Raw genomic sequence first — 19,339 nt, 5'->3', positions numbered from 1 at the left:
CGCGCAACCAGCAACATTTACCGATGTTGCATCTCCCATTAGAAATGTTCGGAAGTGGAAGAAGACGGAGGCGACTGACCAGTGAGTAATTAATTTATTTTAATTAAAATCTGTTTCGAAGAAGATCGTTAATAAAAGTTTTACCATTAGTACGAGTTAACCAATCGCGCACCAATCGAAAATTGAGTACTATTGTGATATATTCAGGAGTATTCGGACGAACAATGTACAGTGTCAAGTGCAGATGGTAGCCCTCTGGCTAAAGATGACATCAGCTCGGGGCTACACGTTGTTATGACAATTACAATAGACCTGTCACCATTTTGCGCAATGTCATCGAGACAGTAAAATCGCTTCATCTTTTTCTATTCTATATTTTTAATTATGGTACCGTGATTGAATTTTTATTCGTTCTGACTCCTATCACTAAACGTATGTAACTCTCTTTAACGGAACTAACCATCGGTTTGTCTGTCGCGAAACTCGGTGAAGAAACCCCTCCAGCATCTGATTTAAAACCCAAACTTATCGATGTAAAACTAGTTTAAAATGCCACAAGCCGACGACGATGATTTCAAACCGTTAACATCTTATTAAATTTCATAGAATTTACAATTTATGCCACAGTACAATGTTCTATTCTTATTTTGTTTAAAGCCATAGGACGTAATTGTAATCACACGTAACAGTGAGTTCACTGTATCTTCTCTGTGCTGATAAATTTTCAATTAGGAAGTCGATTGAAGTTTTAATCATTGTGTTTTCTTCCTGCACGCGTACAATACCTAATACAACTAGTTACAGGACAGGAATTTATAAAATTTCCGAAAATCTCTTGCAATATAGTTCTTAACAACGTATAAAATTAAATGTCACAAACTGGTAGCGATCGATGACGCTGTAAACTGTTAACGTTTTATTAAAGCAAATATAATACAATTTTCCAAAAATTCGGGCATGATCTGACTATTTAACGTTCTATATCAGAGTTACCAACGCGTCATAAAGTGGCACGCCATCAATTAAAGTCCACAACACACGCCATAAATCATATTACAAATACATATATATATATATGTGTGTGTGTGTGTATATATATGTATTACTGTTCGCGTGCTAGTTTGTACAAGACGTTCATTTACAATATATACGATAGGATATACAATGAGAGCATTGTACATAGAAACATCGCAGGGGTGGATAGATATATTAAATATTCAAACAGCTGTTTGCAAACTGCTTAAATGATTATATGATGATCGGCTTGTAAAATGAAACATATTTTATTGGCATATTTTAATATAAATTCGATTTTATTACTTAATTAAAATTTATTATTAAATATGTTATTTAAAATGAAAGGATATTTCTATATAATAACTTAATATATGATTTAAAAATTAAAAAGAATTTTTATATAATAAAATTGGAGGAAAACTGTTGATAAAATAATACAGGAAGTCAATATGAGATGATGGGTACGGTGCCAGCTTATGGATAAAGCTTAAGTTGCTATAAAATGAAAAGTTTATGTGTCTGCTACCTGCTGACACTCTACTAGAGTTTCGTGCAGAGGTGACTGCTCTTCATATCTGGCAGAAGGGAATCATCAACTTTTCAGCGTGCGGCTATCACGATGCAATCTCGAGAATACTTACTCCTACGATAAGGCCGGCAGTTATGTTAGTAAGAAATGGTTCAGGTGCGGCATTGGTCGAGAAAATACTACTATTTTTTTTTTTATTTCTCCGAATCAACCGATGCTAAAGTTGGTTTCGGAGGTTTTACGGAGCTTTAAAGCTTGGCGTTAATGCTAAAAGTGCTTTCGGTTTCATAACTCACTAAAATCCGAAACAAGAGATACTGGCCATTTTTCAACGACTAGATAATCTCACTTCTCTAGTAGTTATTATAGGGATAACGAAAAAATATAGCTTTTCTATATTTATTTACCGAAATTCAACAGGGTTTTTCTTTCTCTACTCTTAGATAAAATATGATCAGAGATGCGTGAATGCGAAGGAAAGATCCTGGCCAAAAAGAAGGTATGTGAAATCAGTCTGCCGGACAACACAACTTTGTCCAGCTGTCAACGACAACTGATAGAATACAAATGGGGCTAGACCAGTCTACCTCATACATCAATGTCTGTAGAACCCTTTTATTACCGAATTTTCTGACGTTTCAACCCATCGGAGAAAGAATTGAATGAATAGGTAAAAAACCCTTTACTTTACTTGACGTTGGAACGGGTTGGGTGCAGTTTTTTTCAATCGATTTTTTTATAGAGATTCGAAATATTACCCCTATAATGATGTATCTGTACCGTAAGGATTTCTATTTGATTTTTTTTCTTCCACTTCAAATCCAGATGTCCATACAAAATTCAACAAAGAAACAAGATGGATACTTTTGATCTTTTCAACGTTGACGTGTCCGATATGGCCGCATGGCACCATTCAAAACTTCTCACAAGGCAAAAAATAATGAAGCATTAAAAATCCTGTAAAATAAATATTAACAAATGCTAAATTTCTCTCTTTTTTTTTCTGCCGAGAAACTTCACTTAAAGTACAAACCTATTCACAATTGGTAAGAAGATTTTTATTCGTTTAACGCATCAACATATCCCTAGAGTTCACTACTAAATAAAATAAATATTTAATGAAGACGACGTCAATTTTGATTAAGTTGTTTGTGAACACGGAAATTTGCTAAACCCTATAAAAATAAAGCAAATAGAATGTATAATTTAATTAAGCATTTACTGAATTTCGTATTCCATTTCATAATTAATTATCCGATTTTTATGTCTTCTTATTTTTATATCTCGATCGAAGTGAAGAACAGAGCAAGAAAACTCTAAAATTCTAGCCATAGATAGCAGAAAAAACACATTATATATATATATATATATACACACACATACACACATAAACAATCTCATATCTTTTCTATATATATCAACCTTACGATACGAGGGTTTTTCCAGATTTCTAGAGGTGTAAATTTTTATATATTCAACCCTTTATAGGTTAGCAAGCTGTTTGAAGGTGTGATGTATAAGAAAATTTTCAAATTCAAAGTCTTGTAAAAATTCACAGCTGCATGGTAAAGTATTGGATGAATTTGATTCGGCTTCCCCCCTATTGGAAACAAGGCAGTAAAGAGATTTAGACGAGAGACCGAGGGTGATATTTTTACGATCGAAACGGAGATGAAAGTCGAAGCTTAGAGTAAGAAACCCAAAATTTCATAAACAGTAGAAACTCATAATCACAGTCATTAAAATTGTAATAGGGAGGGTGGTTGGCTGTCATAGACTCATAACTCAGTTCAATGTTGGATATCAACCTCTTGCAGACGTTACACTGTGGTGGCGATAAAACTCGTAATCATTAGATACAAGACCACACCTAATTAAAACTCCCCTTTTTAAACTTTTTTTAAGCTATTTGTCTATTTACTCTATCTTTTAAATATTCTTTAATGCTTATATATAATGTTTTTTTTCTCTTATTTTTAACGTTTCGAGTCGCTTTTATTAAAATATATCGACCTCTTTCGACTTTTGATGCATGTACGACATTAAAAATACTTCGATTCTGAATCGTTTTTTTTTTTACAAAACAATGTTTGAAATATCTTAATCACGGTGTAATCCGAGTGAACTTAACAGACACGTCGATCTGCTGTTTGTCATAAGTTCCTTTTTTTTTATTTTTTAATGTGGTAAAACCATTCTTTGCTCCTTGCGATCTCCTAAGAATATAAACTAACAAAAGGGCACTAACTTTGGCGTATTCTGGTTTGTCCTTGAAATTCCTAATTTTTTCCGTATCCTGGAGAAGACATATTCTTAATTGAAAGATAAATATTTAGTTTGGGTATATTTATAAAATAGTTTGTTATCGCGAAACACTTCCCCTTAAGAGTATAATTTTCCGAGACCTTTCTCAGTGAGAAAGTGCCATTGTGCCCTTTGTATATAGAATTAAACTGAACCGTACAACTTTTAATAAAATATTTACTGTTATAAAAAATTGAATTAAAAGACCGCTTTTAAATTATTACAGTTTTATATTTTATGTTATATTTTCTCCGGGATATTTAACGTATTTACTAGAGAAACCTGACAGACTATTCATCGATCGAAGTAAATAAAGTCAAGGTCGNATTGTGCCCTTTGTATATAGAATTAAACTGAACCGTACAACTTTTAATAAAATATTTATATAAATTAATCGAAATTAATATTATTAATTAACCTAATTAACGGGGGAGATGTACTGTACCTGATTTCCTGCTGGCTGCATCCAAGTTTTAATATTCTGTTCTAAATATTGTTGCGCCTGTTGTGCTAAAGGATAAGGTACTGACGTAGGAGGAGGAGATGCTGTAGATAATCCAGATCCAACCACTTTACTAGGTCTAGGCATTCTGAAAAAATATAAAATCAAAAACTTCGGATATGATCATTAGTGACTTCTGAAGAGAAAAAAGTTGAAAGAATTTGACACACGTTGTCACGTCAATCGGTTTGACATCTGCTATAGAAACGTTGAGAAAATAATACCAAAATGCTGTTTTTTTCTTCAATAAACTTTTTAAAGCTTGCCTTGACAATAAAAATTTTAAGCAACAAAAATTAAGTAATCACTAAACTGAAACGATATTATTAAATATACAGTATATTGAATGTAGAGAGTTTTAAACAGGAAATTCGTGCGTATAACGCCTTTTTTCTTTCCCATACTTTCTCTCCCCTTGGTTTCACACCTGTAAACTCGGACCACCTGTATCATGGATCAGTGAATCCCAAAGAATAAGTATTCCAACGACCTGCTGATAAGGCACATGAGTCCTTTCCTTCGGAGATGTTATTTTGGCCACATGGTGCTAACGGAAACGTCTTTCATTAACTCTTTTTTTAATATATAAATGCGAAAAAACTTTAATGACCGAAGCGAGTTTTAAAAATAAGTGAAAAGAATTTAAGACCCGATAACACGAAAAGAAAAAAAAAATTTAAAACTAAGCAGCGGAGTTTCCAGAGCTCTTAAACAAACTTCCAGCTGATGTACCAAGCGTTGCAAACTGCCATTAAAGCTTGATTCATTTAGTAAGTTCGCCAACAACACACAGAAAAAAATTAACTTAGTATAGAATAAAAAATATCTAACGATGCTAGAAAGTCGTTAAGAAGCACCTCGGGGACCACAACTTACTGGTGGGGATGTTCTAACACCCCTTTTGTACCAGACACGACTGCTCAAGTGGTGACACGGAGAACCTTTCGAAATTAAATTTATGCATCATCAGGGTTGAAAAATGATTCACGGCTCATAATTGCCTCATTCTTTCCCAGTGCCGAAACGTAATGAAAAATCGCTAATAAAATCTTACTCAATTGATTTTAAAGTGATTAACAGGTGACATACCTAATACTCTGAACTTCGGTACATTTTATTTTAATATTTATGAATCCAAGTGGAATATTCCGCCCAAACATTCCTCACAGTTTGGATTCGGACGTACCCAAACTCCACCCAATCTCTGATAATTCCATCTCGCTCGCATTCAATTTTAATAATGTTATTCAAAGTTATGCGCAACATAAAAGTGACAAAAGCCAAGCTTCCCAGCTTTCTGAATGATTCGAAAAATAAAACAAACTTTGCATAGAGAAGGGAAGAGAAAGAAACGCCGAACAAAATGAATACTCAGCTGTTGTTGCATCGCGACCCTAGACAATACTGCATGTAAATCACAATTATTCCAACAAGGACCATTCGAGTTCAAGGACTTTTCGTGCTTCTAAACAGTTAAAATTGATGAGAACCCAATTGAATATGCAACGTGTCCATTCTCGTTTTACACAACCAATCGCTACTTTTATAAAAATAAATATTAAATTATTAAACTGTATAACAAATAATAATAATAAATAAATAGAGTGCACGGAGATTCGCGAAAAAATTTAAATTTCTGGAAAAATAAACTTTTTTCTGAAGTGGAAAAAGAGTAAAACAAATATTATTTACCTTGACGTTGTTTAAGTTTCGAGTTGGATTGCAAATGAAGGGGAAAAAAATCAATCAGACGAGGTCACGTGACGTGTACCTGGTCAATCCACCTGCCCCCTTGGGGATCTGCATCCGACTTTGTTCGGCTCGGATCGGCCACTGCCTGACATTCTCTGACTGCGCTTCTCTTCTGCTACGCTACATAGGCGACACCAACGGCGGTGACGTCACCGGGGCCATTCTGCCATTTTCTCTTTTTCGACGGGATAAAAATTCACAAACTTTTACTTCACTTTTTACGGATTTAACTCGAGTTTTTTTTTTCTTTTTTTACTTTAAAGGGGAGAAAAAAGAGAGATGGAAAAGCGCGAAAGATTTGGTTTTGAAAGGATAACTATGTCACATCCCATCAAACATTTAAAGTTAGAGCGCCGAAAGCACTACAATAAGTCGGTAGCACAATCAATTTGACAGCAAATCACGTCAAAGAAAAAAAAAGAAATTTCAACTAGGAAAAAAATAATAATTTAAGAGCAATTTTCTGAGAAAGACATGATGTTTTTTCCCCCTTACTTTTTTTTTTGATTGACGGGTTTAAAAATCTAATATCTTGGCTTTGAAAGACGATCTTTATTGGTTCCTTTTTGACTCGTCTTAAGAATGATTCCTTCAGTCATTACCCCATGCTACTTATTTATTGAAATACTTATCAACTATAATTTATTTTATTGAATTATGTAAGAATTTATTTTCTTCTTAAATAAAATTTTTTTTTTATTTTAAATCATATTTTCGTTTTACGAATGTACTCAATCAAACAATCGCTAATTTCGAATATATTTCTCACGAGAGAATTGAATACAATTAAGATCCGTACTTCCGGTGTAATAAATATTTACGTCAACCCTCTAACAATTTAAAAACATTTTCAAGTTAATTATACAGAAATTAAATAAATAAATAAAGTCTTAAGTTTTAATAAATCAAAAATAATTATTTAAAATATTAAATTATAAAACAGAGGGGGGGGAGTAAAACATGGTCGACATACCATTTCTAACTGGCGCCATCTGTGAGATAAGCACTAAACTTATCAGTCTACATTGGTTTAAAAACAAAAAAAAACACCCTCAAAGATACCTCTTTGCAAACACAAAACACATAAGAATACAGTGAAAGGAAATTCCTTCAATTCAAACAATAACATGGCGTGTCTATAACAATTTGTAGACAATGATTGATGGACTTTCTATATCCTCCCATTAATGGACGTCATGACACCAGAACCCTTCATAACCCCACTAAAACACGCACATCCTACCAATCAAAATCGGTCATTAGATGCGCAAGAGATGAGGAAATCAAGACATTTGAGGATGAGGGGTGTCGAAGCATTCCTTTAAAACTCCTCTCTTATCGCTGGACTAATCACTCCTACGCTTACATTACCTGTCGGAATTAGTTTTATCCATACACCACTGCATGCGATGATTATATTGATAGACGATCATTATCCATTGTTCCTTAAGAAGTATTGTATGTTAATTTTCCATTTATACTAATAAACTTAATGCCAGAGGGCTGTAACCTTAAGCGACCTTAACTTTCGGGAGCGATAATACTATACAGTTTCCATATTTCGTTTTCTAAATATGTATACTGTATCAACACAATAGACAGAGATTTTTTTTTCATCTCTCTCTACATCGTTTCTAATCTTCATTGGAATCTACAGAAGAAAAAAAAAAACCTTAAATTCTACTTTATATTTCCGGAAACTCTGAAGACGATCTGATAAGTTTAAAAACATTTATCAAAATATTTTCCTCTTATAGAAGCCTCAAAGATGCGGTAAATTCTTTTAAATGTTTTTTTTTAATTAATTAAATTATAATCAAGTGAAGATGAAGATGAAGATGATGATGATGATGATGATGATAAAACATGGAGAAGAGATAGAAAAAAAAGTGAATATTGTTTGAATGTTTTAGTGAAATGTTTTATGCTTTAACGTTCATCTCAATTTTCTACTTAAGATATTAACAAGAGGAATGTATAAAATTTGTTTCTTCTTCTATATATAAACTAATAAATTATCCTTTTGTAATATTTATTATAAATAAAAGAAGTAGAAACTATTAAAATAGATTAATTCGCACCGTAAACGTCATCATCATTTTCCCAGGCTGGGATCATTGTCTTCTTTTTCGATAATGGACATCCGCTGTCTCCTCTACGTCTGTAATCCAAATTTATAAACCAAAAGCCAGACTAAATCATACAAAAATATCCTACAAAACTTTTTTTTTACGTTTAAAACAAATCGGAATGATTAAGAAAAGTTCACGTTAGTTACCGGAAGTAAGGAGATTCTAATGACATCACTTCCTGTACAATAAAAACGTTCAATAATTCTCCGTCGGAATGCATTTATTAAGGTTTTTTTTTTTTAAATTTTTACTTTCGTTAACGATGCCGGAATTTATTTATTTTTAAACAAATGCGTTTTTATATTTACACGAATTTTGCCCAAATTAATTTTTTTTTTTAGGCATTACTAATGTCATTTCTCGACGGTAGATGGCAGTAGTGAACTTAAATCAAATCCGAAAGACGCGATTGGTTTACTGTACAGTACGTAATAATAGAAATAATAATAGATAAATAATTGTATAAATTTAAATAGAGTTTGAAGAAAATGGCGACTACCTGTATCCTAGATAAAGAGTCGGAGTGGCATTTGGCCTATTATAAGTCATCCTGGTGGTGGGAGATACCGGAATTGGAATTTTGCTGGTTCTGCCGGCGGCATGATGATAAACGTGATGATGGTAATGTCGATGGTGATGATAAGGTGATGTCGGGTCGCTATCCGATTTAGGCACCCGATCTTCTCCGGACTGCACCATTTTTTTTTTATTTGTTCTCCTTTACACCATTTATATGTCTTCCGATCTGAAAAAAAAAAAACGTGGAAAAATCGCTTTTAATCAAACGCTGGACATTGATTGAGACGGAAAAGTTGTCATCGGAGTCTTATCGTGCTCATTATCGCACATCTAATGCGGTCATTACAGCCAATGACGTCATGGCAGCCATTACTTTAGCACGAAATAAGAAGAGGAAAGCAGTGGCTGAGTGGATGTGGATTAGTCCTATAGTGGCAAGCTTATCGTGTTGAACACGGGATGTCCTTTGTGTACCGTGGGGGACACACGTGTTGTAGGGGCCCCAGTCTATAGAAACGATGTCTACTCTCTACCCCATTGACCGGGAGTTCCCACACTCGTCCAGGTGATCTTTCTTTTTACCTCTTCATTTAAATCACTGTTATTATTATTTTTTTTTTATAAGGGCATCTACTTCAGATGTGTTAAACCACTAAGAAAACATATAACCCATATTGTATGCAAAATATCAAACTCGTAAATCCAGTTATAATAAATAAATTCATAATGCTCCTACACTCTTAAAAATCTTATTTGTTAGTTGACATATGTGCTCAATAAGCGTATGATAACACGTTTTAAAGCATAAATTTAATTACTAGAGAAGATTTAAGCATTCGAGTGTGAAATATTTGAAAGAAAAACGTTTGAAAAATGATTTCTATAATCCAGAAAGCAGTGAAAAAAAAAAAAAAGAAAAAATACTCATCGCTCGACTGTTCACGTACGAAGGGAGGAGGGAGGGTAATGTGCCGAAACATTCGGGCATGTTAGATAAACATCTGAGATTTTAATCTGGCATTCATACTCATCTAGATACATAAAAACGTCGATGAGAATTAAAGCGAAAAGCTTTATAACATTTCTCAATTGAAAGAATCGATTATTTAAAGAAATATAAACTTTAAATTCTAAGAAGGCTATTCACCGCCGCCGCTTCACCTTCTACTTGCTAACAACTCTCACCAATTACCCGCAATTAAGTACTATAAATTTGTATTCTTTAGTGATCGAATATACGTTAATCACGTGCTTTTTATTCGATTAAATTTTTATCCATCTAATAGACTCGTATTTAAAAGGTTGCCTTAATGGATATTAAAAGGTCGAAAACCTTTCGATATGTAATTCTTACCTGTCAACAGAAGATGAGATGGTGGTAGTCACATGGATATCAAGCGGAGCAGTAAACATCCCGTACATGTGACATGCTCGTTCCGGAGTACATCCACTCACATAATGGTCCAAACACGGTAGGACTTATCCACTCCTCATGAGGGGTGTCGATAGCAATGAGTGCACCAGTTGGACTACTCGACTGACTTTCAGAAAGTTGGCATAGTAATTAGTAAGCCGACTCTAAGGACACTCTTGTTCCAGTTACGGATAGTTGAAAGCTGAACAAACAACCTTCCATTCAGAATTTTAAATTCTTAGCTTTTAAATACGTTTTTTTTTAAATCTCGCATAAGATATTACACGTTTAATATTCATATCTGTAAAACTACTCTCCTGTATCATCTTGAATTTTCTCAATCTACAATTTCAGAGTCAGCAAATCTCATATTTGCTATTGGAAACCGACCACCTATGAATATTTTTCCCTACATAATCTCGAATTTTTCTCAGAAATATTCTAGATTTATCTCTAGTATAGGCCTATATTTTCTACCGAATGAGATTTAAAAGGCGCATTACTATAATTAATAATTACTACAGTTAAACTTTGCTTTTTGACCTTAAATTACAAAGGAATTTGTTCGGTAATAACGCAAGAATTTCTCTGAAATTCACAGGAAAACTTCTTATCTAAATGGGATCCATAAAGATAACTTTAAACTGTCGAATTTAAATTATAATTACTCACTAAATGGCGTGTAGAATTTTTAAAAAAAATCCCTGCCTAATTAGAATAAAATGTCATAGATCAAAAGATATAACGATTATGTCTTTTATAATTAAATTAGCCATCTTATAAGTTAAGTAAGTAATTCAAGTTTTCAAAGTTAAATAAAGGAAAGAAGTTATAAATGTAGTTTTGAACTTTTGGAACGATTAAATTTATAGTAAATAAATAAAAGTCGAATTTATCACGGGCAACTTATAGAATACTATTAAAGTGGAGGAGTGTTTACAAAAGTCATAAACTGACGATGGCTTTATAACTAGAGCATAATCCACAAAGATAAAAGGTCAGAACCACATCAAATAAATCCAAAAGGAATGCTCTGGATGTATTTGTGGTAAATTCATTTACTGCGACAAGATAATGCTAAGGTTGATATATTTCCTGTTTAACTTGTAAACAAATCTTCGGGGAACATTTCTACTCCATACTACGACTATCTAAGCGAGAAGGGTGGTCTCGATAATCGTATACCTGCAATATCTCACTCGTTCGTCGTTGACCATTATCAGGATAAGAGAAAATATGTATGTGTGTGTATATACTGTATATAACAAAACCCGATCCGCTCCTCCCTTTCTCTCCCTGATTGTATTAATAAATAAAAGTGTGCGGTACAGATCCCATTCGAAATTGCCACCCAGGATATAGACTTGTAATATTAACGCGATGAATCAGACTGAAGTTTCGGCCCATAAAGTTCTACGAATGGTTTGTCCGTTTGCTGTGCGGAGTAAAAAGGGTGACACACTGATTTAGACGAGTCTCCTGTCCACTTCTGTATCTCTCTCTCCCGTCCCTCTCCTCTCGTAAAAACACTGGACGTGAATCAGCAGGTTTTTCCTCGTCGCGCTGGACAGGGAGTTAATGAGATGGATTTTATGGCAATGATCGCCTTGCACATCTAATGGTTTGTAAGCCAGTCAGGCCTGAGATTGAATAGGGGTTCACTCCCTGAGACTAATACCTCTTAAAGGTAGATATAAGTTCGAATTGATTCGCGCAGATGATGATATTCGTTCTCGTAAATGATTGCAGTAGTTTGATGCGCTGATGATAAATCGATTCGGATCGATGTTAATTTTTCGTGATCAACCTTTAAGAAATGCGGAGCAGATTAAAAAAAATAAGAAGAAGAAGAAGAACTGTCTGTGCTCGGAACAAAGCCTCTTTCATCTTTAAATAATATTTATGTAACACGAAACTTAATGTTTAGTCGCTTGTAACTGTCTTTCGACAGTGTACTACGATGATACGAGTTGAATGAAGTACTTTATCCTAGTCCTATTTGCATTCACAATACGCCTTTAAGCGTATCGATCATTCTTTCTTTTAATCAAGTGTTTCTATTAATAAACCACGTGAGAGGAAAGAAAAATCTACTCACATTTATTTTTTTCTAAATAAGAATGCTTAGCGAAAGGTAGATTGGTACACATATATTTATTTCACTATAATCAGCGTTGACGTGTGTCTATCCGTATTAGAAACACTTCGTTGGTTCTAGTAGAGATAAGAAATCTTTCCGAACTATCTGCCAATTTCCAGCTTATCTTAAATCGAAAGAAATCTCTGAAAATAAAGTGCTCGTATTTAATAAAATCATTGCCTATCGATATACCTTTTCCCCCTTCTTTTTTTTTTTAAATGTTAAATTAGAAATTAACAAGTTTATGAGTTCGAAAAGATCAGTAGATACATCAAAGGGAGTCTCGTTTAGTCCGGTCCATTTTCGGAAGAACAGACTAGATCCTGTTACACGTACTCTTCGGGATGTAATCTGCTCATCATTAGTTACTCTAACACTTTTCCAACTTTGATCGAACGGGGATTTTGTTTCAGTTGAACGTTTCTTGTTTCACAGCCATCTGGGGTTTTCCTATCCCCAATCCACCACTCCTCCATTTACATTTCAAAGAATATTCTAAAAATAAATAATTAAAAATAATCAGAAACTTTAAAGGTCTTTCCCCCTGAAGAATTTGCTTCTATAGCAGTGCCGCTCGATGAAAAATAAAGCGGCAATACACAGAATCTAGTTTTAGTAGTATATATATATATATATATTTTTTTTTTTTTTCAATTGCTTAACATATACATAAAGCTCTTAACGAAAGAAGTCGCTGTTTCTTCCATATATAAGCATGGGAGTAGTCAGACAAATATTCGACTCCTACTGTCTCAGCACCCTAGATAAGGTCATGAATGTGCAAGTGCTTCCAGGCATTCTTTCCTCTCAAAAATATCTATTAAAATTCAAGCCAATCTTATTCTATGCTGCGTTAATTATCTTGTTTTGCATTGACGTTATTAATCAATGGTCTAGATTCCTCTTCTTCTTCTTCTTTTTTTTTAAAGTAGCACACTTTAAAAAGTTGCCTAATCGCTTTTTTTAACGACTACACACCCAAGGACCAACAAAACATTTCGGGAAACCTCAAACAATACAGTTATTGAGGAGTTTAACTCGATAACATGATACTTTAACTCTTAAAGGCAAGAAAGTTGTTGACGAGAAGCAGATACAGTACGCGTAGTTAGAGTTTTTAGAAATGTTTCTTTCACTAAATATTACTCTACTAAGATAAAAATTCAATTCGTTTGCTTAAATCCTTTCATTCTTTCTTATTCATTAATGTATTTATTTCTTTAAAAATTATAGAATAAGCTTTAAAATATTTATTTTGTTTCAGCGTTAATAAATGAAGTCGTAATATAAAAGCCAGACGGTGGAGACTGTCATTTAGAGTACTTTCTTAACGACCCCTTGTCCCAATGACCCCATCACCTGTGTTACTTATCAGGAGGGCATGCTACTGTGACTCAGGAACGGGATGGGAGCACAGTGGGATAAGTAGCGAGATTCTGAGTTATAAATGAACTTAGATCGTTCGTACATCGAAATACCACATTGATTTATCGTTTGTTATTTGAATTATTTACATTGGCAATTTAGTACGATTATTATAATTCTTTTTCTTTTTTTCCTATGCCACTGTAAAATAATGCTCTATATATATAGACGTGCCCATTCTCAAGGTTAAGCTATAAACTTCAACTGTGGATGTCTTACTTGCGTTCATCTACTCTCTTTTGTGTTGAATAGAGGAGAAGGGAAATGCTGTAAAAAAAAAAAAAATCCTCCACCGCTCCAGGGGTATAGGGGCGACAGACGGTCACCGGCACTTTTTATTCTTCCTTGTCTCCCTAGCCATCATTGGGAAGCCATTTTCACGAACAAGCTAATTAGAGTGCAAATCTAGCTGATCCTGATGGTATTAAAGGACGAACTATCTATTATTATAACTTTTTTTTTTTTTATGTTAGGATGGGGGACTTTTGATAATCTATTTGACAATGTCAACAGATTAGTTTCGTCTTTTTTTTTTAATACGTAATCTGTTGTAATTGGGAGTTTTTCTAGGTTAGTTCTGTAGTATCCAATTGTAAAAAAAAGAAGTGTTCAACGTAGAAAGTAAATGGTAATAGTTCTTTGTGAAGTGGAGTCAAGTGGGGGGTTCACGACTTTTTTAAGGGTTATCTACTACTTTCATCGTAAGTTAAGAATATCGAAAAGATGAAAAATGCAACCGCGACACTTTAGAATCCACTCGAGTCAATCATCTGGGATGTTTCCGAATTAGAATATAATCTTTTGAGAGTTTTTCACACTTATCCGGCTAAAATTAACTCTTTAATGCCTAGAATTTTATCGAATTTCGTTCGTATGATCGCAGCTCTTAGCAGGAGTATTTGAAAGAGTTTTTAACATAAAAATATGCTTAAACCGTGATATATATATTTTTTTTGCATACTTCGACGTAATACATACCGGCTTTTAAAAATTATAAAAATTCTTTTTAATATTCTGGATGGGGATTTACGAAAATCGAATTAATGATTCAACTAGGGAATCGGCAACAAATTCCACAGACAGCGTGAGGATTTTATAAAGAGGATTCCTTCCTGCTACTGCATAAGTAGGATAGGCTACTCTTTTGAAGTGGACGGACAAAGAACATGGTTTTAAGTGGACACATCTATTGTAACGAGGTTGGCTCTCTCCTACGCACTCAACATATTAATTACACCAGCATAGATCTATTGATGACCAATTTTGGCTGCGTCAGCGGATGGTTCCAACTTCCAAACATATCGGAGGGGTGACGACAATATATAACAGAGAAAAACGGAGGAGTGTAAAGTCATCGGAGTAATTCAAACTGTCAGAGTGGGAAGATTTCTTAATGAAGGGGTTAAGCGTCCAAAACCCCATCTGATTATTCAACAAAATCCCAGTGAGGTTTTATACATCATAAAATTCTTACCCACCGAAACGATTATTAAAAATTCTCTGAGTCACGGCAACACCAGTTTGGGATTTTGTAATAATTCGTTTATTTTTATGCTATAATAAATCAGATAATAAAATTGTTGGGTGGATGTTAACGAGTGGTGAGAAGAAAAAGAATCGCTTTGGACGTCAATTCTTATACGGTTTAATATAAGCTAAATGCTTGGATAGGCAATTAGACAAACTAAACATTTGCATTAGATCCCTTTCATAACGCGAATTTTAAGGCATTAAAACCACGCCGCATAATAATAACCGGGAGGCGAAGTAAAGACTAAAATGCTTCCCTAGCACAAAAGGATAATAATATGATGAAAATTGCCACTTTCGCCTTTTAATTCTCATTCAAAACAAAGCCACAAGCCGACTGACGTACTGTACAGTACATACCATTTTTTAAAAAATCGTTTCTCATCTCCGAATCCTTCCTTACAAGTGCTGCTAAGCAACCTTGATAAATGACACGGATGCGGTTTCCATAGTAACAAAAGAGATCATTCGATTTTTCTAATTTGTCAACAGTTAAACAATTCACACTAATTTGAATTCATTAAAAATGATTAACTTTTTTTCTTTGTCTGCTTTTCTCTCTCTCTCTCTCTCTCTCTCTCTCTCTCTCTCTCTCTTGACAGGATTGTAAATATAGTTGAGATTATTTTTGCCCAAGCAGATCGGAATCTAATTAGTATGTTCAATGATTCATTGCTATAGGAACGGGACGGGCGCCATATTGTTTGCACTGCCTCCTGTTTGAAAATGCATCGACAAGCTTACCACCTGTTGGTTCTGGGAAAAAAACTGCTACAAAATGTTAATGTTTGAATAGCTGTTTAAACGCATATTTCAATAGCGTAATCGACGAAATTTGCATGCAATTTATGGCGTATAAAGGCTCGGCGAAGGCCGAAAAAAAAAAAATAAAAAAGGCAGATAGATTTACTGCCAGAGCAGAGTTCATAAATCTTGTCTGGTGTACAGTTTCTACGCGTGATACAGACGCATAACGAGTGAAGAATTGATAGATAAGTTATCAATAACGTACTGTATACCTGGAAGGCATAAGGTTTTATCGCTAAAATTGGCCTTAATGCAGTGTTTTAGCGAATGCCACTGTGCAGTAGACAAACTGGCTTCAACAAATGTTTAATATAGAAGCTTGGCAGCCAAAAAAAAAGGTTCTAAATAGAATTAGCTGTTGTAGAACACCGGAAATTCGCGTTGATCTGCATCGGGGGGCCCAAACGGACCGGATGACAACGGAAATGACCTTTTTCCTTTATGGACTGCATAGTATCAGTATTCTCACGTTATTCTCTAAATCAAAAGTGGAAACGTGCCCGTAAAGAAAAGAAAGAAATCGAGAGTACATTGAAAGCGTATCGGTAGCAAGGAGAGATAATCTATTAGCTATAAGAATGATTACGGCAGGCGGAGGATTTACTAAGATAAATTAATATCAAAAAAGAAATAGGTTAATCTCGTTATTTTCATCCCATTTAACTGCGAATTGATCGGTTATATCTAGACAGAGATTTATATTATCGATCTCTGTCCGATTTCGGGGTCATTAACTATAATTCTGTATTAATTTTATAGTGGGGGGTTTTATTATCTAGAAACGCCACTGTAAGTATGCAGATTAATTGCTGTAATTTGTAAGAGGTGTCACGTGTCGACATTTCTTCTTTTGAAGAGAAATCGAGCCTCAGGCTATAAAAATTATAAACCAGACTGTGTGACCTATATATTCGGGTCTGCACTCGATCATCGGCTTCTGTAAAGACATTTAAAACTGGTGATACATCACACTAAACCACCCCGAATGACCTTAATGCATCCGTTTGATAATATTCGGCAAAGGGGCATCGAAATTTTATAAAAGAAGAGAAAAATATGTCACTCGGGAATGTCCGGAACGAGGTAGGTATTGATAGAACGAGATTGTAAGCGATACGAGGTTCTCTCTACACTTTGAAGTGGGCGAATTGTAATATCTGGTGTATAGTTTCACTTCTGTGGTGGCCACGTCTCTCCGAGTTCAAGATCAGATTCGAATCCTGCTGACTTTGCAGTAAGCCAGATGTGAATGGAAGAGCAAACACTCATTAACCCAATTATTTATTACACAATTCTCTCTTCTAAAGTTATAAGGTGTTTAATCTCTGGGAAAAAAGTAATAAACTTGGTATGGGAAAGTTCCTTTAAAGTTTATTTTCTGCAGCCTTACTTACGTGAAAGTTTATAATATATATAGAAATAGGGTTTTTCCCTTATCATCGCTCATAACTTGGACGTCTCTGCTATCTTTTAGGAGATTTGTTTGTTGAGAGAAAGTGCCTCCGAGGTGTCTGAAATATCCACAAAACTCAAGTTTTGGCCCAGTAAAGTTCAATTCTATAGGAGGGGAAACTTTTAACGTCATTTTATGTGGTCGCGACTAGCGAGAAGGGGGTACTTGCCTATCTTTAGTTGTCTATAACTCGCTTCTTGTCTCTCCTTAGCTCAGTTTTCATTAACGTCTCGGTTAAATCATTGTGATTAATAGTACCAGTTAATTCTCTTGGGGAGGAATGGAAAAAGATCAGAGTAGAATAGAATTATAGGGGATTAAGTATTTTCTATACAATAAATAATTTAATGTATCTCGTTGACAGTGGATGATGTGGCTGACATTCAATTTTCTCTGACACATACAAGCAGCTGAATGCCTTTTGAAAAGTTAGTTTTCTAAGGATTGACATCAGCATGTGTTTGCTGTTTATTTGGTTTCAGCACAGGATCCATGCTTATGACAGCATCAATTATAGAAGCTCGAGCACACGTGGACCATTCGGATAAAAATAGATTATGTTGTGTAATCATTTACTTTTTACAACTCCAGGTTTTTCACAGTTGTATGACCAGTCCGGAATCACTACTAGAAAAAGTAATAGAGAAGCTTCAATCATCCGGTACTTACAAAATAACCCGACATTACAGCGGTGCCATTATTATCCAATAGAGGTTATTATCGAATAAGGTTGGATGACTCTCTAGCTCTTTATTATTATCATGAAGTAGTTTTCAAGTAAATTATGTTGATTTTTGTTTGAGGATAAGCCGGATGTATTCACTAGTTAGAAATCTATCCATCTATCTTATACAGAATAGAGCCGAGGAGAGTTATGAGAAACAGTGCTGATAAAAACCATATGGCTTAACTTCCTCGGTCGCAAACCACCATAACCAGGACTCGACGGCAGAAAACATAGAGATATAAATTATTTTTACGTTCAGGGGTTGGGGAAGTTTGTTAAAACTAGCAAATTTTCTACCTTGATTTGCCCCGACTTACTCATTTCCACCCCCGTGAGTCAGCCTTTATCGGTGATTATTTTTCGAATGTCGAGGATTAACTTAAGATAAAACGCCAACAATCAATCAGAATTTTTCTCCCCATGCTGATTCATTTACGTTTATCTTAACTATATAAAATTTATATAGCTTCTCTCTCTAAACACACCCCTCTCTAAACATAGATTTGTCCATCTGGTATGGCAGGAAATCCGAAACCGCTATAACAATGTGCACATTGCGATTTCGTATAAAGTCTCAGAGTGGTTATAAATCAAGGTGTACAGTACAAAAAACTTAATTTTGCTTTGTTTTTAGCAAAATGCCAGTCAAGTAGACAATGTCCTCAATAGTCCAAGATATTTTGAGTAACAGCTGACAGCTGCGAGACAAATTAAACAACAATTTCTAGTTTAACAAGACGTTTCGTCTCCAGTTACAAGGGGACAGTCAGTCCCCTGGCATGAGAATGGCTCCCTTTTGACGACTACAACAGAACTGTTTATAGGCAATGACTGCGGTTAAGCGAGGATTGCGGAAGAAACAGTGAATGACCACTTGTAAGTGACTTCCGTTAGGATATCTATCGACTTTTTTTCTACTCATTTCCAAATTTAGATTGTTTTTACTCCAATGGCTTGTATTTTTTTACACTTAAATCGCCCTTTTACATCATTGCCCCTATCTAAATCCTCCTCTCACCAGTCGATTATCTTTATGTCGATCGATTCGATGCGTAGTTTTTATTTTTTTATTTTAATTTTTTTCCCCT

The 19,339-nt window shown here is 34.5% G+C and overlaps 2 protein-coding genes across 4 annotated transcripts in view; one reads left to right on the top strand and one right to left on the bottom strand.

Moving 5' to 3' along the window:
- The window catches only part of LOC111620099, a 30,350-nt gene extending 19,874 nt beyond the window's left edge, over positions 1–10,476 (bottom strand). Inside the window, exons 1-3 of one of the 3 annotated variants that reach the window (XM_023361944.1) lie at positions 10,110–10,476; positions 8,736–8,981; positions 4,296–4,440 (exon numbers count right to left, since the gene is read on the bottom strand). In XM_023361944.1, the coding sequence (XP_023217712.1) occupies positions 4,296–4,440; positions 8,736–8,935 (345 nt within the window). In that variant the 5' untranslated portion in view covers positions 8,936–8,981; positions 10,110–10,476. Of the gene's footprint in view, positions 1–4,295; positions 4,441–6,044; positions 6,576–8,185; positions 8,716–8,735; positions 8,982–10,109 lie in introns of those variants that run through there. The other 2 variants (XM_023361947.1, XM_023361946.1) reach the window with 2 other exon arrangements.
- Positions 10,477–11,549: 1,073 nt separating this feature from the next.
- Positions 11,550–19,339, top strand: part of LOC111620084 — a 9,584-nt gene continuing 1,794 nt past the window's right edge. The window contains exon 1 of the mRNA XM_023361928.1: positions 11,550–11,591. Within this exon, the coding sequence (XP_023217696.1) occupies positions 11,550–11,591 (42 nt within the window). The remainder of the gene's footprint in view (positions 11,592–19,339) is intronic.

Source organism: Centruroides sculpturatus, unplaced genomic scaffold (assembly GCF_000671375.1).
Source record: "Centruroides sculpturatus isolate CEXI.00-Female unplaced genomic scaffold, Cexi_2.0 scaffold131, whole genome shotgun sequence".
NCBI lineage: Eukaryota > Metazoa > Arthropoda > Arachnida > Scorpiones > Buthidae > Centruroides > Centruroides sculpturatus.
The sequence above is the reverse complement of the archived record's forward strand: the minus strand, read 5'-3'. Positions and strand labels throughout refer to the sequence as shown.